The sequence below is a fragment of the Acanthaster planci genome, linkage group LG05 (assembly GCF_054643075.1).
Source record: "Acanthaster planci isolate LZ-2023a linkage group LG05, COTS_SCS, whole genome shotgun sequence".
Classification (NCBI taxonomy): Eukaryota; Metazoa; Echinodermata; class Asteroidea; order Valvatida; family Acanthasteridae; genus Acanthaster; species Acanthaster planci.
In genome coordinates, this window is record NC_141781.1 from 12,028,908 (window position 1) to 12,051,818 (window position 22,911).

Here is a 22,911-nt window from a genome sequence, read left to right on the forward strand (position 1 = left end):
TATGCAACTGCTCTCTAAAGGAATTTTGCACCACGAGTAGATTCTGGGAATCATCAGTCGGCCATCACCATCTAGGTTCGCCACTTCCAGTGATGTCAGAGTACCAGGCTCTTCCTTCTACCCATGAGCAGTCTACAGATTAAGTGGTTGAGATTTGCTCGGAATCCCAACTCTCAACGGAGATCGTCGGAGCACAGAGTGTGGTTGATGAGCAAGAATCCACGACTGCGCAGGTTTTGACTCAAGTTACCAGTGAACGGATAGCACCGTCGTCCTTCAGATGCTTTAAAACAAGACCAGACGCTTCCAAACGCTCAAAACAAAATAGGGTACAAGACATCATGAGAGATCATGGTATGAGAGAGATCCTTAGCTGAAGGTAGAGATGTGACAGACAGACGGGGGCAGTTTGTTCACAACGAACGTTACTACAGAGGACCAGCATTCATATGGAAACTGCCATCTGCTTGGTCAGGATCTCCAATCGTTGAAGAGCTGCCAAATGACTTCCCTAAGTTCAGAAAGGAAGCATCAGTATGCGTCGACACTGCAGATGATGAAAGTGTGATGAAGCTGGTGAAAAGATATTCATCATGGACAAGTTGAAAATTGCGGTGGCGTGGCTGGTGAGGTTTGTGAATTGGCTGACTGCCAATAAAGGGATGAGCACTGCTCAGAAGTCAGCAGTTGCCAATCGTGTTTCAGTGGCTGAGATGAGGAAGAGCGAAGAATTAATCCTCAAATACATCCAGTGCTGATGCTTTGCTGATGTCATCGCCAGGCTTGGTAAAGGTGGGCCAAGGATGAAGCATAAAGAAGTAAACAACACTCCGCCTTTCATCGATCAAGCGGGGCTGCTACGAGTCAGTGGGTACTTGAACAAGGCAAACATTAGGTATGGAAGGGAGCACCAGATCATTTTTCGGGAGAGCCACCACGTGACCACCATCATAAGCCAAGAGCATCACGTGGTCTACGGCCATGCTCCACGTACTATGTTGTGCCTTCTGTGCGAGAAGTTCTGGCCCATTGGTAATCCCAATTTGATGTATATGGAGTGGAAAAACGATGCACCGAGTCCCAAAGATTGATCGCCCGGCCGTAGGAACAGCCCCAGGGAAGCCTACCTGAAAGGGAAGCCTACCTTGGGTGTTGTCAGAGCAGATTTCATGAGTCCTGTGATGGTCCGCATTGGCCGATCAAATGTCAAACGTTGGGTACTTGGCATTGTATCATTGTCGGTGAAGGCGGTGCACTTTGAGCTCCTCCCATCACTAGATGCTGCCAGCTTTCTGAATGCAAATTACGTCGCTTCATTTCAAGAAAATCCCGACCTACCGAGATACTCACTTCGCTGCAGACATTATGGAGATGAATTCCTTGGTGAAGGTGCGGAACAGCAACAAGGTTGGAGACTTCATGAGGCAACGAGCAATCGTGCGGTGGTCAAACGTACCGAAGGCTTCTGCAAGAAATGGCCTTTTCGAGCGATCCTTGGCGGTTCTACAACGAGCCCTACTGACTGTATTGAAGGGACAGGCACATGCTGAGGATCAGCAGGCTACAATAGTCGCGGAAAGTGAGCTTATGTGCAACAATTTTCCATCGTGTGCCCTCAGTCAGAGTGCTGATGGTCTACTTCCATTGAGGCCAGTTAATGTTATCAACCCTGAGCCAGCGAGTGCCTGCCCTACAGGTCTGTTTGAGAAGCGGGATGCTCTGGTGCAGAACCGTTTTAGGCAGACTCAGTACAATGTACAACAGTTCTGGAGCAGATTCCTGAGAGAATACCTACCTACACTTCAGGTACGGAAAAGGTCTATCAACCAGTCTCGGAACTTCGAAGTGGGAGATTTGTGCTTCCTTACAGACAAGCTTATCCTTGGTCATCGTGGATTGGCGTTTCTGTCGTGCAACAGAGGTGTATCGCAGTGAGGATGGCTGCGTCTGAGGGGTTCGTGTGACGACTGCCAAGGGACAGTATGAGAGAGACCAATGAACAAAATCTGTCTGCTAGAAGCAGTGTGCGGGCTTGGTTAAGTCACTATAGGTCTGTATGACCTTTTGAGGGATGGTATACATTATACTGCCTCATTCAGTTTGAGTACCTGGTATGAAACTTAAAGGTTAAATTTCAGGTGGAGTGTAAGATTCAGCAGTATCCAGCCAACAGGTGGCGATATTTTCGTAGGTAAGTCAAGATACACGAATTATTCATGATTCCTCCTATCAGCTGGTCTTCAATGATCCAGCATACATGTACCGCCTGTATACATTGTACCTGTATTGTGTGTACCGTGACTGCAAACTGATCACTTGAAGCATTATCTTGTGAATGTTTCGTATCATATGCTGAGAATAGAATAATAAGTTAGAATAATAGCTTCGTTGGTTACATTTTGGATAGTTGCAAAGCGTGTACTGTCCCTCGAAGTCGAATAGCCTTTATTAATTTTGGTAAACATAAAGTTGTTCTATTTTTTTCAGTTTGTATCTGAAAACATATCCAGGACAACTCAATTGTCCTAGAAATTTAATGCCCTCACCGGTTTGTAATTGGGTTTGATTCACGGTTTAAGTTCAATTCCTGTGTAGTTCCTTGCCCTGAAATGTAGTCATCCACACCGATATGATGTAATTGTAACCTCAGTGGGAAGGGGAAATGTGTTGACTGTAAATTGTCATCGGGGTTCGGACGCATATTTTGTATGGAAGTCGCTAGGAAATAAAGACTAACTGTGACGGACCATAGACTTGTGTGTGTCCAACCTGACCCAATGGCCTGCCTGCGAAACCTACTGAGAATGTACAGAGGAAAGCCTAACACTTCGGGGACTGCATTCCATAGCGCAGATTAAACTTGCGCTTAATCTTTATTTAAATTGTCACAATTTAAATAACTTGACGGTTTTCTGTTGTCACTTATCAGTCATATCAAGAATGTTTCAGGAAAGTTATATTCCCTTGAAACCTCTTGCCGCACAGTGCAGTTATAGCCCTCTTTCATACAACGTCACGGCGAAGAAGTAGGTTATGTTAACACTGACTGCATGTTTAACAGCAACATTGTGAAGGCACAGCTGGCATTATTTTTAATGCACAAATCATTAGTGATTTTTGACATTGTACTCAAATGGCGGAAAAACACCCTGTACTAAACGTAGGGCTCCATTTTTGCCAGACTTAAGGTTCAGTTGAATCAACCTAGCCTTTTTCACTAATCAATAGCGTGGTAACATGGCAACTAAACTGTAACGTAGAAGCCGGCCTCAAAAATCGCAATTGCATACTAACACTTCATGCAGAAAGAACCTGCCTCTATATCATTACGGTGTACCGGTCTCAGACGCGCGTCCAACTGTAGATCAACTAGCGCAATCTCACCTTGGAATGGATCCACGCCGAGCCATGTGCACACCACTATTGTTTTAATTGATCGGTCTGCGTTGGGTGAGTTGCGAATGGGCCTGGCTATAATATTGTGGCCACTGCTACGCGAAAAAATAACCAACGGCGAGTAATCTATTTTGGAGTTGCAGGGGGAGCAGCGGTATCAATCTCCCGCAGAAACCCCTACGCATAGAGGCTGTCTAGCCAAGAAATGCGCACATCTCAACCCGTTTGATATTTTGTTAGCGAAGTCGGGGAGTTTTTTTTTTCTTTTCAATTCCCGACGCTACAGCATCGTCTCGACAATGTTAAGGTTTTTTTTCTTTCCAGTGCAAAATGCCGGAAGGTTCCCTTGATGCCTTATCAGATGACGTCCTTAATAATTCTACGAGAGAGATAAAAAAAGTGCTGGTATTTCGGGTTGTCATAAAAAGCCACGGCAAATGCGTCAAACGGCAGCTATGATGTACCAGTAACGGCAATGACTCGAAGATCCAACGCATCAATAAAAAAAAAAAAACGGCGTAAAAAGCAGGGTTGTTCTTACAGAATAAATTGACACCATACAAAATCTATTGGAAAACCCCACATTAATGTGGAATACGGCGCTGAACGAAATAGAATCTCTACTGTGTCTAACTATAACTTACAATGCGCTTTCCACAGTGTTTCAAAGCGCCCAGTTGTTTCTGATACATGTATAAAAATCAATTTAATGATCAAAGGCTTGCGAAAAGTGAAGGCTCTTAAGTATTATCTAATGCATCATTTTCTGGGATGTGCATGGGAAGAGAGTTCCAGAGTCTCGGGGCTAGCACAGAGAAGGCACGGTCGCCATAGCAGTTTTGGTTTTAAGTCGAGGCAGTAACTGAAGATGGCTGTAGAATGCGATCGGAAGTGGTGGGACGTAGATAATATGGTTCTGGACCGGATGGATACGAGCTTCTGGAGATATAATGGGGCAAGGTTGTGGATGATCTGGAAAACAACGAGAAGTGTTTTGAAGATGAAGCGTTCGTGAACTGGAAGTCAATGAAGAAACCGAATGACTGGCGTATAAAATGTGTTCGTGTTTCTTAGTCCAAGTAACCATTCTGGCAGCAGAGTTTTGAAGGCGTTGCAACGGGGCAATGTTTGAGTTGGCAAACCAGACAACAGGCTGTTAGGCCTACAGTAATCAATGTCAGATGTGATGAGTGCATGACCCAATCTCTCTGTTGAGGAATTGGTTAGATTTTTCCTAATCTTAGTGTCCAAAATTCATTTTTAGATTTTTTTTGATGCGGGGATGAAATGTTATTCTTTTCAAGGAACAAGCCACGGAGGGAAGACAAAAAATGGGGGGGGGCTTTTGTAATTAACAGAGGGTTGAATAAGTTGCATGCGCATGACACCTCTTTTTAACATCCCCCAACTTATTTCATTTCATTATATGCCGTTGTGGTTAGAGACTGATGGTGTAATGCGTGACATTCTTCCTTTAGTCTTTTTTAATAGTTGTTTTTTTTATTCAAAATGGGTCTTGAGGAGATGAAAAACAAGATAAGCAAAACGGGTAAAAAGTAGATCCCGGCCAGCGATAAAATGAGAAGGGAAAGGAAAACACAATAAAGAGGCTGAGAAGAGAGACAACGAGGCGAGACGTAACATGAGACATCAAAAAGTGGAGCCATTTTCTGAACATGTAACGGTACTTGGAAATTGCCAAGTTACTGGTCAGTTGAAAACAGTATTTGCAATGATAAAAAGTGTTTATGATTTAAATTTTACTAGAGTCCATAATTAAATGTTCAACCCGCGTTTATGACTGTATATACATCAATTAACATTTCCTTACAAGGTTAAAATCCCATATTGTTCAACAGTTTTAAGCTGCAAAATTAAGTCATTCGATATTTTACCACCCATTGGTAAAAAGAAACAGGTAGGGTTTTATTGGAGATTTTGATTTGTATCAAGATTTTAATTTGTATCAAAATTATTTATTTTACCCCAGGCGGTATATTACCGTTAATGTTAATCACAACCAGGTATGAGAACTAGGATGGGTGTTAGAACAATAGTTTGGTGCCATAACACGGTACTCAAATCGAATGTGGTCTGCTGCAAGACAAGTCGTGATCGTATTTTACACGCAAGGTTGTTTTTCTCCCGAAATTAACGTTGGCACTTTGAAGTCAGGCCAAGCAGGCGCGGTTTTCCGGGGGAGGGGGAGTAGGGGGTAAACTTTCATCTTGCCCCCAGCTGAAAATATTGGAATCGCAATTCTGTATTATTTTTTTTTATTTAAATGAACAGTCCATGATCAATTTGCGGGGTCATAGTGTACAATATACATTAGGTTTTTGTAGCTCGCAAAGTGAGAGAACAGTAGCGAAAGTTAGAAGGTGACGCCAAGTGCAAATGATCTACCCCCTCCCAAATGACTAAAGAACCGCGTATGAGTCCAAGAATGGATGCATGCATTCATAATAAATTCACGTGCGTCGCATACGAGAAAATGCAGACAGTTGAAAAGGGACAAACGCGAGGGCCATCTTTATTGCAAATGGTTCTTTAGTGGCACGCAACGGAGAGAAATTGGCACATCATAGCTTAGATAGCATTAGGGCGAGCTATCAACAGGCTTACTAGCTATCAATTATTTTGAGAAAGAAAGAGGAAAAACTATAAAATCAGCCAGCCGTGAGATAGATTTTGACGCAAGCTTGATAGTTCGGGTAGAGCCAACAGCATTTTTAACTCTGCTTTAATGATTTCAAAGATAATTAAAGATTGTTTTGTATTAACCTTTCCAGTTAACTGCCTATACTTTGGAGTCGGACTGTAGCTAGTCAGTTTTCACACAAACCTCTCTGCACACGCTCCAGACACTAGGCCTATACGTTTTATTTATAGTAACTCCTCGACTGTACAAAGTACGCCAGCTGACTATTAAAGCAGTCCTTCCAGGTGCCAGTCTACAAACCAGCCGGCAACTCAATCAGCTAGAAACCAGAAAAGCCATGCAGTTAAATCTAACCTACAGCTCTATAGCGTTTTTTCTCCCATGAACTACTCCATGCGGAACTGAAGCGGGAAGAGAGAAAACCTGCCGCTTCCTTACAAGCCTATCAACCGTAATACTAAATAACATTCCAAAGCAATTTCAAAAGCGTCTGCATTGATGACCTTTCTAACCGAAATGCTTTCTTTTGAAGGAAATAAAAGGTCACTGGAACATTTAACAAAAATCACGTACCGGCACTAATCTTTGGCATTATTTCTAAGCTGCAATTGTTTAGGAGGAAGGCAAGAGTACACGATATGTCCGCAGTTGTACATATTTTCTTCCTGTTCAGGGGAAAAGCGGTCCCTTTGGGACAGTCACATCATAGCTCCCCTGTCACATCAACGGAGGGATAATTAGAGATGTAATTTCAGACAGCAATCTCGTCGTACATCGAGCAGAAAATTGGAACAGCAATGCCATCTCTCGTTGTCACCAACCCGAGATCCACAGTAATCTCGAAGGAACCAAGCCGGATCAGTTCACAACCACCGAACATCCGATTTGGCTTGTGCCCTTATAGCTCGGTGGTTACACGCGCACACAGACTTCTCCAGGGTCAGTGAGAGGCATGAGCCCCCTCAAGGCATTGCGCTCAGTATGTAATTTGTTTATTCTGAAAAATGAGAACCAGAGCTGTAGATTACGGGCTGTTGAGACCGACATGTGGGTCGATTCGGAAAATATTATTGTTCGAACCCGAGCCAGTATGTCTGGGAAACTGAACGGACACTTGGCAACTCAAGTTACGGTCACGTTTTCTTGAAAATTTAGACATACCAAGAAAGTATGACGTTTGATGTGACTTCTACATGATGACGACAATCACTAAACTTCATACATACCCCATAGTTCCTTTACAATGAGGCATTGTTTTTTTCATTCAACAGAATGCAATAATAACAGCTGTGGATGAAACCATTCTGTTGCGACGATTCGTTTCATGGCTCCAAGCGAAACAGAGCTAATGTTACCAAACCTTGGAGCAAAGCCATTTCAATTTGTAGTAAAGCCCTCACTATAGGAATCAAAGACTTTGGCATTCCACTAGGTATAATCAGAGTGAATGCTGTGTACTGGGGTTGCCTTTTTTGGAGGGACGGAGATGCTTCTTTGCTACAAAAGCTTAGTTTGAAAATCAAAGCCGGTAACTTGTTGGTTTCTTTGAAACTGCCAGCGTACACTTGAAAGCATTTTAAGGTTTTTTGTGCGTTTGAAGTTTTGTTTTTTGTTTGGCTTTTTGTGGCAAAGGAACAAAATCTAGTTTCAGATGTCGTGTTAATGTTGCAATTCAGACTTCATTCAGGTTCTTTTTAACAATAGAAGCTTTGACACAAAACCTGCAGAGGCTTGGCATATAAAGTCTGTGCCAAAAAGTTTCCAACGATGGACTACATTATTCGATTTTAAGATTTTGGAGGGCATCCTTGAAAAAGAAGATACCTCACTCCCCGAGGAAACAGGTTTGCGAAAGTAGTATTTCTCGCAATTACGGGCACTCGAGAACCCTATACGTGCCGAAGTAGATTTTCCGGGGCGCTTTACTCAGAACAATGCTGGTAGCACCTTGTGCGAAGCACGCGCACACCTTTGCATCTCTTGAAATATGCGTTTTGCCTGGGGGTGCACTAAAATCACAAGAGGAAGCCCACCTTCTAGTTTCATTCGGTGCTTTCAGTTCGTTGCAATAATTTCTACCTATAATAATTGGCTCCCTCTCGCTGTGCGTCATCAGTAAATTAGAAAAGACACGTTGGCCTGACCTTTTTCTAACTTTTTACCGGCGGTTTTTTGTTTTGTGAAGGAAACTACGTCGGATACCTACGCCATTTGCTGAAACTCTTATTTCCAGAATCGCTTTGCTGATTTAGCGTCAAAACGAAGATTAGATACAATGTCGCCCTAATACTCAGTTTAAAGGAGGACGCCACTATGTCTCTTTTTCACAACGTGCGTTTTGTGAAAAAAGTGCTGCTAACGGTACACCTTTGGCAGTGACATCAAAATTCCCCTTTTTCTCAACAAGAGAGCCTTTTCATAGTCATGCTCATTGCGAACAGAAACGTAGAAAAGCAGCACATTCAGGGAATGACGAAAACCATGAAGTAACTTGTGTGAACGAAATTGATTGTCCACAATATCTCAGTAAATTTGATTTGGACTAACTACGATAACTGAAGGGATAATAGATATAATACAATAGTCAAACTTTTTGAAATGCAAATAATCTTTGTATAAGTGAAGGAAAGAATTGACCACACTCGACAACTCGAACTGAATCTAAAAATCAATAACAACCAAGACTCCAATTTCGATACACCGCATTTAGGCACATTACTAGGTTTCGTGTTGCCTATTAAAGATACAGTTATTCTCAAAAATGAGACAAGAAGAAGTAGAAATGTAGACATATAGTCTCCACACGTTCCATTGGAAACAAGTAATTGAATTTTTCTCTATTGGATCACGTTTCAACTATGAAGTATTCGGTCTACTGAAGCAACGGTTTCACTGTTTTCTCATGTGGAAGCTGTAATACAACAACCAAAACATTAATAGAAGAGGGGACGAGTAAATCATCTATGTTCATTTCCCGACATTTTGTTGAGTTGAATGTCCAATGATGAGCCACCTGATCCAACTGCACCATTGTTTTTCACAAACGAGACGTTGACAGAGATATGACCCTGTTCGGAATGGGACCGAAATATATCGTGCCACTTCCTGATTGGGAACACGTCGAAGTGAGCTTTTGTCTGTGAATCAAATAGACCTCAGGATTTAAAAAAAATGCGCAGTAAATTTAATGAACATTCAAAATTTATTTTTCCAACACGAAAGAGGCAGACAAAATTCCTCTGGCATTTGAACAAAGAACACCCACAATACTAACCTACCAACGACGTTGCGCAGCTGGCGCTTCAGCCCGCTCGACGATCTTGTTTTGGCTGCTTTTGTGCCCACAATCCCATAAAATAATGCTGAAGCTGTTACATTTAGGTAATACCTTAATAAATTTCGGCTCTGTTCCGAACAGGGAAATTCCTCTGTAAATGTCTCGTTTGTTAACAACGGTGGGTAGTCAGATTGGGAGCACCAGCAGCAAAACGCCAATGTTATTATGAGAGATCTTTAGACGTGAAATCAGAAGGGTTGCGAGAAATGGACAAATGCCACCCCTAACCTGAGTAACCGTGTCTGTCGAATGAGTTACCCTTCTAAGGAAAAAAGAGATAAGTCTAACCAGCTGATTGCGAATCGGTAGTGCTGCTTTCACCTTGTCAGATTCAGTATTTAAAGTCACACAGGCATGATTATAGGGGCAGGTTCAGGGCGTGGCATGGCGGCTCACGCCCCCCTTTTTCACTCAAAAAGAAAATAAATAAATAAAAAGGAGAAAAAGAGGGAGGGAGAAGAAAAAACGAGGTGTCACACTGCTGGAAATTGCACCACAGAGCGCCTAGAATCCAAAATGGTTCCGCACCCAACGCCGTACGGGCATTTTAAAATTACTGCTTTAGTTCACACCCCCCTTTGAAATTCGGGATCACCCCGCCCCCTTTTCGAATATCTGGACCTGCCCCTGGATTACAAGGAGATTAGGTGTACTCTTATTACATTATTCATTCTACGTCGATTATATATTTGCATCTTCGTCTCAATTAAAAAAATGAAGTATATTCTGAAAAAATTATTCGTCGTTACACACTTTAAACTGTCCTAAGAGACATCGACATGAGAATTTGGGTTCGACGTCTTGCCTTAGACGAAACGTGTCATTTGTGCTTTTGCCAAACAGCAAACCTTTTGCTGGCATGGATAACAAAGTACCCGAGTTGCAAAATAGCCGGTGGGTCTAAAGCTTTGCAAACCATGCAGCGTTGTCATGGGACTGTTAGGGTATTCCAGCAAAATTGTGCCGGGCTTTAAGTAAGTATTTTCGTAGCGTTTCAAAGTAGCTATTTGAGTCGAGGTATGGCGGAGACAATAGGTGAGTGCTATTTGGTTTGAGTTAAACCTTTTTATGTTTACTCAAAAATTACTCACATCGAATAGCGTCCTCTTATTTTGTCGGTCATGCTTCAAAGAATCTAACGCAGAAGGCTATACTTGAAACTTTCCTTTTCTTAATTGACAGGTGACCGTGCAAGCGACTTGTTGCACCCTGACAGCAATGTCAATCGATCGGTATCTTCTCATTGTCCATGCCGTTCGGTCTCGAAATACCCGAACGACAACCAGGGCCATCATCATCAACGTTGCTGTTTGGATTGGTAAGAGACTTTCCTTTTCCTTGTAATGATAAACTTACATTACGCCCTTCTCAATTATTCAGGAAAAAAGAGAGAACCTCTAAAGAGGTTTCTGTTGGTTTGATCATTGACCGGGAGAGTAAATGTGTTTGGATAAAAATACATGTTAAAATATAATTGAAAAAAGTACAAACTCCTCATGAGAGAAGACGAGAGAAGTTTCGGATATCGCTATAGAAACTCTACAAAATCTCTCTACCCACTGTAAACGTGATAAATATCTTGAGGGTAATAAGAGTTCTTTGTACACAATCAAAGGTCGATTTAGCTACGAGGTTGTCCTTATTTACTTCGGAATGACACCACCCCAGGCAGAACGGGTGATGAATTACATACAGTAGAAATTCAACCGGTGTGCATTTTATATTTACTCAAGCTAAAGTTGCATTGCAACGGGAATGTGTGGAAAACGTATGTTATTTTGTATTCCTCGATGAAAATTTACACGGGAAATGTGAGACGCTCATACATGAATATACAATCAAATCCATTTTGCTATTGTCAAACAACTGCACGGACGATACAGACTGGCTCGTTGATTCACTGATTAGAATATGACATTCTCTACAGAGTTCTAGTTCCAATGTAGACAGGAAAACAAGCAAGGAGCATACTGAGAGGTTTTGAATGAAATGGAAAACTTCCCCTTGCAAGCATAGTTATTAGGCGATTCGAAGTTTTTGTTTTCAGCCGTCAATGAGAAGCGATTTTCATGGTCTAAATTTGCCTTATTTAAGAAGGGACGACCCTTTAATGTGAACAAAGAGTTACATGAGCAGACCCAGCAACATAAAATGACGGGGGGGGATTCCCTCCCTGGTTACTTAGCGATAAAAGAGATCTAAACAAACTTGTCAAGGCTCAAATGGGTTTTGTTGGTGTTTACATGAACAACAACTAATATGCTGCATAAAAAATACTGACATCTGCTTTAAAGTTTCGTATTTTCCACCGTCGTCGAGGTGAGACTACATTTTCATCCCTCCACGTGTACACTCAAATCTTTTAAATGATTTCATGGCCAGAGCTCAACTGTGAGCCAACTGCAGGAAAATCAAGCACAATACTTATGGCACAGAAAATGTTGAAAATATAAGGATTGTACATCTTAACTGACTTGAACTGAGACATTTTAACCTCAACAAACAAAACTGTATCGATTTTTTAACAGTTATTCAGTGCTTGTTCTTTCTTTGTAAAAAAATGTTTGACTGTTTCTATTGATTAGTTTTATGTTTGAAGGGATACAGCTATACCAAAAATGATCCTACAACCTCAGAGCCGATTATGTTCAAATCAAACAGCATGTCAAAACCTCTTAAAGTCTTAAGGACCCATGAACAATTAAGCTACTTTTCCCGGTCAGCTGATGTAAAACAGGGCTTCCTTGCCTGGAAAAATTTTCGAGAGCAGAAAAGTGAATTGCCAGTGTATGGTTGACCTAGATATTTCTCCGATAATCTGACCAAATTAAATTGGCTGTTTCAGCAATGAAAGCGACGCCGTGTTTCGTTAGAGTGGCCCCTGTATAATTGACCCTCCGTCGAAGTATTATTTAAACATCGCATTCCCAGGTTTTGAACCAATAGTCGGTTTCTGAAAAGGATTCAGAGTCACTTCACCTTGTAGCTACTTAATTTTGCAGTGAATATATAAATGTAGAAGCTCCTGCATCTGGATGGTCGTGTTTTTTTATCTGAGTGACCTAGAATCTTTTTCGTTTAAAGCACCACCACACTGCCCAAGTAAAGCGAAAGTGCTTGGCAAATAAGCGGTCTGAAAAATTGCCATCATCGGCTAAATTTATCAGGCATGGGTGTTCTCTAGATAAAGTGCATCCTGCGTTAGACTAAATGGGATCGATTGACACGAAATATCATCTTCGTCTATTTCCGAGGAACCTCATTGGCCTTTTGTTCGATGGGCTTTTTTTTTTGCTACCCTTCTTCTTGGCATTGTAGGAGGTCGACCAAATGGTCTTGTTCACTTCACGCCATTTCAGCGGGTGGGATGGACGATAAAAGTCAAAGCGTCGCTGGGATTGGAGTTGTATTAAGTTACCGTTTTAGGGGTAAAAGGCAGGTTCAGTAACAAAAAAAGCCGCGCTTTACTCTCCAGGGAAATATGATAATGAAGGAATGTGCACATTCGGTGCGTACTTTAGTTTAACAGCGCATAATGTTCACTGTAGTGGACGTCATTAGAAAAAAAACTGGTATCCACTTTGTTTGAATCGGGATCCATAAGTATATAGAAGGAATATTGAGGTGCAAGCACTCATCTTGTTAGCGTTTCTTGAGATTTTAAAGTCATTAAATGTCGGGACTCGCAGCGTTTTTTATCAACTGATCCAGTGGGTGTCAAAGCGTTCGTTATTCGTCATATCAATTTTGCCTAGTGTTGTCTCGAGTCACTGCTTTTTGTGACTCGTGTGGAGTCAAGTCATAGTAACAAAACAACTCGAGACAAGTCATTGTAACGTTTCGAGTCGTTCGGAAAAAAAGTTGAGTGGAGGCATTTGGTACAAAAAGTCGAGTTGGGTCGAGTCAAGTAATTAAGCTCGAGTTAAGTCGAGTCACAAAAATTTGAACAAAAATTTGATAAACAAAAACAAGAGAGAAAGTAATTTGGGGGGCATATTAAACTTACCTCTGGGTTTGTACATTGTGGTCAAACCACATTTTACTCTTGATGAAAATGGCACGTGCCATTAATTTATACACATATATATTTAAACACAAACTGGCATCGCAAGTCTTTGCAGACAATTTTTCGCAAAGAGGGTCAATTTCACTTTTTTGGACTCGAGTCTTTTTAACTTTTACTCGAGTCTGGTCATCTGATGACGGACTCGAACCGAGTCGACTCATTTGCTCGCAGTGACTTGAGTCGAGTTGAGTCATTCACCCATTTGGACTCGAGTCGAGTCGTCAAAAACGGTGACTCGAGTCGGGCTCAAGGATATTCACTGAGTCTTTACAACTTTTGTCCCGAGGATTCCAAAGCCCACTGAATATACGCTCCCACGGCAAACGTAAATCAATGTAAGACATCTGCATCTCGATCAACTTGTGATCAGCTTGCACAGGGCTTCTATAACATCGCAACGAACAATCCGTAGTCTTCGGGTCATTTCTGATCAACACTATCTATTGGCTAGCAAGTGGGTTGCATATCAGAGAGGAAAAACATAGGGGACTTACAACTCTGGCACTTAAAAGTGCTTGAAGATCGCTGTCGCCGTCTTAAAACCACTTGCTTCACAATCTCAACCTGTCTACACCAACCATAGACTGGCAGCAATGTTGTACCAAAAATGTATCTGCGTTGCATTATAAGTAATACCACACTTTTCGTGTACGCACACACCGTGTCTTGTGAAGACTTAAAAAGTTTTAGCATCATGTCAGATTCCACGGTCAAACACAATTTTCGGATACTAGAGAGATTTTAGAAATTTGAATTGCACTGATGATTCTGTACCTGTTTTTGTTGCTTGAGAAACCGCATTACCTTTCTCATGGGAGAACAATGAAATGGAAAAGCTTCTAAATTTCGTGAACAGCTCGAAAATACAAATTCTTGACTAAGCAGAATACAGCAATGTCAAAAATATAAAAGATGATAAATTATACTAAAATGAGATGTTTTAGCGAAATGTCCATTCATTTAAAAAGAAAAGAGTAAAAGTGTTTCGGATGGGACATTTTGAGATGCCAGTGGTAGCGGTCATTACGGTCCTTTTCCACAGTCTTGTGCAGGCTCAAAACTATGCACCCATGCTAAGAACTACGTGCATGTTCTGAATGGGCAAAAGGATTGGCATAAGAAAGTCTCTCATTACAAGCGCTTGAACACATGTACCAATCGTGTAAGACCCTTGGAGTACAGCTGCGCTTAAGAAAAACCGTGTTCTGTATCGCACGTTGACTAGAGAGGTTATCGATTACCACTGAAATAGCAACGATCATTACTGTATGGTGCCTGGGTTCAGCGAGTGACGTAATCGCTCAGAATACGGTTGCTATGGACATTCCAAAAATTGGCTTCATTTTCTTCGCCGGGATGTTCAAGCTTCTGTGTTCCCTCCTCTATGGTTGCATCAAATTTACAGGCATAAATATCAGGTATACGAACTGCCATGAACGTACCTAGGGAACCAGTTTCGTCTCCTTTCAGCTACAGCTAAGATAATCATCTTGTTGTAAAAAATAATGCTATGATTCATCCATGAATTTAAATGTGTACGTTCAAGCAGAGCAATGCTGTTTTTTGGGGGTGGGGGCGGAAATTATCTAAATCAGATTTAGCCTCGTTTTAATACTAGAAAAATGTCTACTTCCTCCCCCCCCCCGATGATAACAGGTGCAGACAAAGGACAAGGGAAAAAGTATGTGACCAACCAAGATGTTAGACCTTTTCATCCACTGAAAATGCTCTCTAGGGAGATCTGGCCATTAAGTAGAAAGCGCCGTAAAATGTTATGAGTGGGTACTTAGATTGAGTTATAGGGAATCACCGTGATGAATTTGTAATGAATAATAATTTTTATGTATTCTAAAATGTCAGGTTCTTTTGATCTAAAATTCTGTCAACTCTCTTTCTCCTTTGACTACAAAAGTCTTCATATTTTTAACTACAATCACATTTGAAGCATGATATAAACTCGGGCAGAGATTTTTGAGCTTTACTCCATACAAATTTGGAAAACGTTTTGCATAATGAATTATTGAAACCTCAAAAAATATGAAATCAAACTGGTGGGGAACGCATCGCACGTGGATGTGCCACTCCCGTTATGTGTTGTTGCTACTGCGCTACCTTACTTGCAATCATAAATGTACATCGTACATAGACAATTTATGGGTGAGCAGGTTAGCGTACCAGTTCTTTCCTCGCTTTTCTCCTGCCTCTAAAACTGGACCATCTTCCTAACTCTGTAACGAGATGCTGATTTATGAAGTGTATGGATAAACGTGAATAGCCTGAGTCTGAAAGTGCCATAAAAACACCAAAACAAGAACAACAACAAGAAGAACAAGAACAACAAGAAGAACAACAAGAAGAAGAACAACAACAAGAACAAGAGCAACAAGAAGAACAACAACAAGAACAAGAGCAACAAGAAGAACAACAAGAAGAAGAAGAAGAAGAAGAACAACAACAAGAACAAGAGCAACAAGAAGAACAACAAGAACAAGAACAACAAGAAGAACAACAACAAGAACAAGAACAACAAGAACAAGAGTAAAAAGAAGAACAACAAGAACAACGACAAGAAGAACAACAAGAAAAACAAGAAGAACAACAAGAAGTACAACAAAAGAACAAGAAGAACAACAAAAGAACAACAAGAACAACGACAAGAAGAACAAGAACAAGAAGGAGAACAAGAAGAACAAGACCCACATTTCCTGTATAAGCACCCCTGATAACTGCTCAAGTGCTTCGTCCATGTGTCTTCTTGTCTTGTCATTCTCTAAATCATAAATTGCCTATTGCTGCTGCCGAGAGATTAATCAGGGAAAATCAGATTTCAATTTCCTGTATATTTGTGTAGTCCCAATGGGTCAAGTGAAGCTTTTTCAATTTTAATTTGCTGTGTGTGCTTTCATGGACTGTATTTCAATCGCAGTTTTACGATCAACCTGCGTTGTTCTGGGAATTTACATTCACAAATAACAATTTCGAAGTAATTTTACAATTTCGCGAGCTGGTAGTAAAGCACACTTTACAGCACCATCAGTTAAGGCTCTTTTCAATCCTGAGCTTTGCAGTCTTCTCAGCAGGCTGCCTACTTACATTTCCGAGCAAGTCGTATGTTGGCTTCTTAACTTGATTGCGGACTTCCTGCACTCAGCATCCATGGATTGCAATGCATATGCATGATTGTGGGGATATGGTACATGTACAACTGAAAATTAGTAATTGGATTGACCGATATAAAACGTTCGAGTAATTGATTTTACTGCCAAACGTAAATGAGTTAGTGTCTCTTAAAATAATCGGAAATGTAAATATTTTTCAAGCGGTGGTCCCGGCCTGCATACGTCGATGGAAATCTACGTGGCCGATTACCATCCAGTTGGTAGGATGTCCACGGCAGTTGCGTATTTACCGACGACGGTCCAAGGGCCGCTGTTGGGAATCCTGTCACGTTTCTGGGGCGAGTCCACAAAAGGCAGTGATGACTGGATTGTGGTCCACTTGGTGCGAACAGTATCTTTGCCGCACAGTTCTAACAAAAAAGGGGCGTACGAAAGGCTGCATAGACGCTTGCGATTCAGCATTCTGTCCTTTAATTTCCAGTTATAGTACAAATCACCGTACACCTTTGGACTCCTAGGAATGCTGCAACAATGGGGCGAGTGTCAGTATGGTGCATCACCAAGAGGTTGCTACGGAGAGGCCATTTTCAAGTTAACAATCGACATAAACATAGCCACCTTGCTAAGATTTGTATTCGAGCGCACCGTATTAGGGAAATGTTTGATAGATTAACACATTCTTTGCAATTGAAACAGGACAGGATTGATTATGAAAACTGCTTCTCGAAATTCACTTACGAATCTTCTTCCCTGATAAACACAGGGAATAATTCAAGTTCCCCACGAACCACCGGTGAATAGATTTGTGGACATTACCAAGGATGGGCTGTGAAAAATGGCCTTTTCATACCAATCTCTTTGTGGCGCTGTATTGTGAATCGCCCTTATTTTGCAGGGTAATAGACCTTATTAGCGGGGAGCCATTTAGATCATGCTACCTGAATGAATCATATTCAATGTGATCTGTTCAGTGAGACTGTGCCAGACTATTTTTGGTTTTGAATTATTCAAAATATGAACTGGCATTGATTTGTAACAAAAGCCCTTATTTTGTTGCTGGTATTTTCACTCTCCGGTTTTGTTAATTAACCACCCCGACCGTTCAGCCCTTGCTTGTATAGCAATGGGCTTTGCCCTAAATGGACCCTTACCCGTTGAATGATAAAGAGAGGTATTTTCATTTGACAACTAGTATAATTATATAAGTACTAATGATTTAGTATTTTGAAATCTGTCTGAGATTTTTCTAACAGCTTTAGAATAGTTAATTTCCTTTTGTACTGACCACCGGCCATATTTTACTTGCTCTCTCCTGGTAGCACAAAATGACTGTGACATAGACAGAGGTCTGCTGCACAAAATGATTAACGTGTGTTAAGATCAGGTAGAACTGCACCTTTAATTTTCCTACAAATCGGAGCCCACGTGGGTAGTTTCATGAACCTAATTTCATTTTTCTCTCTTGCAAAGGTCTTTCTTCAAGGAAGCTATCCCCTCTTGTATTTATTTCAGTCATGTACCCCTCAAGTGACATATTCTTTAGTGGGTTGTAGGCGTTGTGGCAATGTAGCCATCCGGCAGGGGAACACGCTTCTCTGGTAGCTTTCGTGTAGCCTACACGACGCCATGGATAGCTGCTAACTCTTCACACCATGGACGTGAAGAAGGCTTCCGTATCTTGTGAAAACAACGCCTATGTCGTGCCCAAACTACCTGAATGTGTCCATGTGCACATTTACGGGGAGGGGTCGTGCGTCAAACACACATCAATTTTGTCAACTCAGTGCCCTTTCAATTGTTTGAAAGCCCTCGTGATCGTAATAAAACTGACTGACAGTTGAAAGTTTTGATGATTTGGTGTGTAATTGCTAATCACAAGCCATTTTGGCAGTATCAATTTAGATGCCTACGACTTTTTTCAGTCCCACTGCAATGTGAACAACTATATTTCACATTCAAGATGACATAGCTCCTTTATCTTACCTACCTTTTCTTCCCGTTACATTTTCCTGCAACCCTCACCTTTACCAACTTTTGAAATACTTTTTGTTTAGCCAATTGCATGATGAAAATCACCATTATCCATCTCCCACACACCCTTGCAGTCGATAGGGAAAATCGATGGTTTATATATGAAACTTGTTGAGGATACTGTTTATGTTAACTGCTTGTGAAGCCCTCTTTTCACATGTGCGTTTTGAGTCTTTCACCAATCCCCGTCTTTTCTTTTTTTTACGATTCATTACCGAATAATGTTGGCGCTTTCTTTCCACCATGGCCAGTGGAAGTTTATTGCATGGGAGCAGAAAGCGCTAACAGTACGTGCATGAAAAGGTGCATTGGTGCATATGATTCTGTATATTTTATTCATTCTATGCAGCCTGGCCAAGGGTGTAGTTTTTGTGCTGTCCTGTCTAACCTTCCTACTGAATTTAACGATACAATTCACAACAGGGAGCACTCTCTTCAGGCTATGTTCAGCCTTTGGCGGAAGTGTAATGATTTTGTGCTATCGAGTCGCAGGTTTCTGGCGAAGGTTGCCCATTCGACCGTGCGCCGCAAGAGCCACCTGGATCAGAGCAAGGCCTATCTGCAGACGAAACCGGATCTACTATGGATGGCCGGCTCAATGGAAACATCAAGGCAGGAATACCACACAAACCATTTGCATGCAAAGCTTGACTGTGCGAGATTGTTGACTGGTATTAGCTGCTCTCCCCTCTCTGACGATGTGAGCGTTAGTCTTAGTCCGGAGCCAGGATGTATTTCCTTAGTGTTTGATATGCACTCATGGGTTATCCAATTACAGGTCTTGTGACGGGATTTATGGCGGGAGGAAAATGTCATTGTTTTGTGCGAACCTGTATGCATTTAACGGTGGATAAAAGGCCTCAGCCGATCAGGTGACGTTTCTTAGCGTAGCTATATTCAGGTACATTGCAATTGAATGCATCCGAGACGCCATCTCGGTTTCACTCTAAATACCAGGAATTTCATCGCCTGACGTAACGTAAGTGATATTTACTGGGCCTCCTTGTCCTCATCAAAGTAGCAACAACTCTCAAATTTCACTGTTCTGTGATTTCCTGATGAGGAAGTTCTCTTTTTTCCCCTCTGGAAAGCCTCAACGATAAGATGTTGTGTGAGCTTGAGGTGTGGTCGTTATTTCATCGTTGTTCGGAATAGCCAGAATGAAGTTGCACGACGAGTTAAGTTTGTAGAGACCCCCTTGATTGCCTTATTCTGGGCAAAGCAGCCCTCAGGGAATACAACATTGTTGTTCAAGGCTAGGCCATTTAAATATAGTTCAACTACAAGTTTAAAGTTAGTGGTCTGCATTCGTGATAGTACCGGTTCCAGCCATTCCCGGTATAGTTTGTTGTGGAGAGTCTGTTCATAGCATCCACATGTAGTGAACAACATGGGCTTCTTTTGATACAGAAGCAGCGATTGATATATTCAATGTATATTCATTATCGGGGGAAGTTCACGTTGAATTAAGAAGAGGCGTGGTGTAAACCATCTTATATTTGGGTGTTTTAGTTTGACAGCTGCTGTCTAGACGGAATTTTAACAATGACGCCAATAAATAATCTCAGAGGTATTGCCAATATCACAATCGACCTGCCAGTGTTTCGTAGACATGAAAATCACATGTCGCTCCCCATATAAGCAATCTACACATAACGTCCGCAATGCTACGCATTTCATTTACATTCGGGGATTAGTGAGCGTGCCGGAGCGACGCTGTATGTTGTCAGCTGCCTTGCTGTTAAATATGCCTGCAATTCTTATGTAACGTTTGAGTACTTCTCATTGGAATTTGGAAATGGTCCCATGGGACCCTAAGTTAATTTCCATGTTACAGTTTGATGATAACCGACCAATTCAAAAGCAAGTGAATGGTTATAGGGGCAAAAACTACAACACGAAAAATATAAATATCCAAAGGACAAACGTGAATTAAAGCTCAAAAAAAAGAAAAATATGTATACAAACTAAAATTATAAATACAAATGACAAGTATAAATACCAACGATAAATATGGAAACGAAAAATATAAATGCAACTGACAAAAATACAAATGAAACGTCTGTCTAATACAATTACAACTCAAAAATGAATACAAACAGCAAATATTAATACAAATGACAAAATATAAATTATAAATATACACACCACAAATATAAAAATTCTGCTAGTAATAAATGCGACGTGAATTGTAATAGTTGCCCATAAAGTAACTGCACGTCCTGCAATGGCTAACGGACATGGAAATGAAAAGAAAAGTTCGGCCAGGGTATGACGATGACAACATTTTTGATCACATTTAAGTGAGAGGGCATGCAAAAGTGAACTTTGCAGATGTACTCAGGAACCAGGGTCCACCTGTATTAGCTGCTTCGGTACTACTTCTTTTTTTTGGGGGGGGGCGGGGTTTAGCCTGACAGACCACTGTAAACATGCTGCACACACCCACACACAGAGAGAACATTAGTTTCACATTCGTAGCATGGCAATCATTTGTTCTCCTCTGGTTGAGAAAACACGGTGAAAAGAGGAAAAATACTGTGTGGACACGTGCAAGTCCACACAACGTCTTTGTATTCTATGTGGGCTTCTTTTGGGCAGATGTCACGCTTGCACACATCCCACCCGCACCTACTTTCCATAGACATTGTGGACATTACTTCGTTTGCGTGCAACTCAGATTCATATTTGTCAATGAACTGTGAAGATTGTTTTAAGCTGGACTTTTGTATGGTTTCCTTGACTGCCCTTTTTCGTTTGCAACAAATGACCCTAACCCAAAGATGCCTAGCTCCTTAACCTCTTTTTTTCTAAGAAGGGGAAACCTCCAGTAGATGTGGAGTCCACAGAACTAGTGCCTTCCTGCATTATGTCCACTGTGTGGACATCTTTCGTCCACGAGTCCACAGTAGGTATGTAAGGTTTGCACACATCCACATACAAACCATATTCATACTGATATTGAGAATGGAGGCTCGGTTCAGACATTTCGCACAACACTGCCACCGTCCCTCTCTTTCAAAACAAAATCGGTTGAACAGAGAATATGTTGTCATAGTGAGATTCGAACAGTGTTCACCAACTCCCTGTCAACAACGTTTACAAACAAAGGACTTAATTACTTAAAAGCCCCGATAGGCACTCAGACCCGTCGAGGAGCTTCTCAGGACTTAATGAAGTGAGAAATCACTTAAGAACGGCAAAGAATACAGTTACGGAACCCTCAGAGAGTTTTTCAATTCGCATTATCGTAACCAAAACGGGACATAAAATTATATTTTACGATGTCATGGGAGATTGAAACTCAATATCTCAGAAACGGAAATAGTTGAAGACCTCCCGGAAAAAAATAAAACAGTTAAAGGAAGAAATCAGTACTGCACCGCGTGCTTCATCGTTCATAGAAGTCGCTAGCAATCAAAGATGAAACACTTTTTTAAAGGGTATTTTTATATTTATTAGATTGGAGCAATTAAGAAAAAAATCTGAGCAGTGTTGGATTCAGATGTCGTGTTGTCGGCACAGGGAACTGGACTAATAACGGTGGCTGCCCTCAAAGGAGAGCACTTTAACAATATTAGAACTGCATTGGATGACATTTACTGGCTTTGAAACGTCCAGGGAGTAGACCGGAAGGACCTGAGAACTAGAATGGCTGAAAAAGCAGAAACAAGGACTAAAACTGATATTCAACGCCAGTTTTGCGTCGACAAACACCTCGGCAAGTTTGAGGGTGCTCAAAGGTGAATAAGAGAGCTCCCCTCTCCACTCGAGAGCGGGGAAGATCTGCAACTTTAGCTTTGCAAATATTCCTGGGTCTGGTATGAAATACACCTTGCAAAACACTGAAAACAAAAAAGTAAAAGGACTACGCGCAGCTGGGTTCAATGACGATTGTTGGCGGCGTCTTCCGTTGCTGGCTGAGCCGCCCACATGGCAATGGACTCAGCAACTGGAACAGAGCAGTTGAATGAGGTGGAAATCAAGCTGTACCCTGGGGTGATTTTCGAGTGATTTCCTACGGAGACCTGCTGTCTCCCTCAAGAGGAGGCCGAAGCAGTAACACCGCGCCACAACTAAGCACCAAGTGGAGTACGAATTCGATTATATTTCTTTCTGATAGTGATTAGAATTCTGTTTTGAAGGATCTGCTTCATTGCTACCGGAAGTTCCTATAAATCATCTGCTTAATAAATCTTTTAATAAATCTCATCAATTATATATTACGTCTTTTGGTAACGTCGTTTTTGTTATCATTGCTTCAGTGTAACTTTCTAATGTGAAGGGTAGGTAGTGGTGT

General features: G+C 41.4%; 1 protein-coding gene across 5 annotated transcripts in view; it reads left to right on the top strand.

The window, feature by feature from the left end:
- The window catches only part of LOC110981226 (G protein-coupled receptor 54-like), a 131,015-nt gene that overhangs the window by 95,085 nt on the left and 13,019 nt on the right, over positions 1 to 22,911 (top strand). For all 5 annotated transcript variants that reach the window (XR_015425510.1, XM_087137498.1, XM_022238637.2 and 2 more), the window contains one exon: positions 10,578 to 10,713. Coding sequence is in view for 4 of the 5 variants with exons in the window: in XM_087137498.1 (XP_086993624.1) it covers positions 10,578 to 10,713 (136 nt within the window). In the remaining variant the exon portion in view is untranslated. The remainder of the gene's footprint in view (positions 1 to 10,577; positions 10,714 to 22,911) is intronic.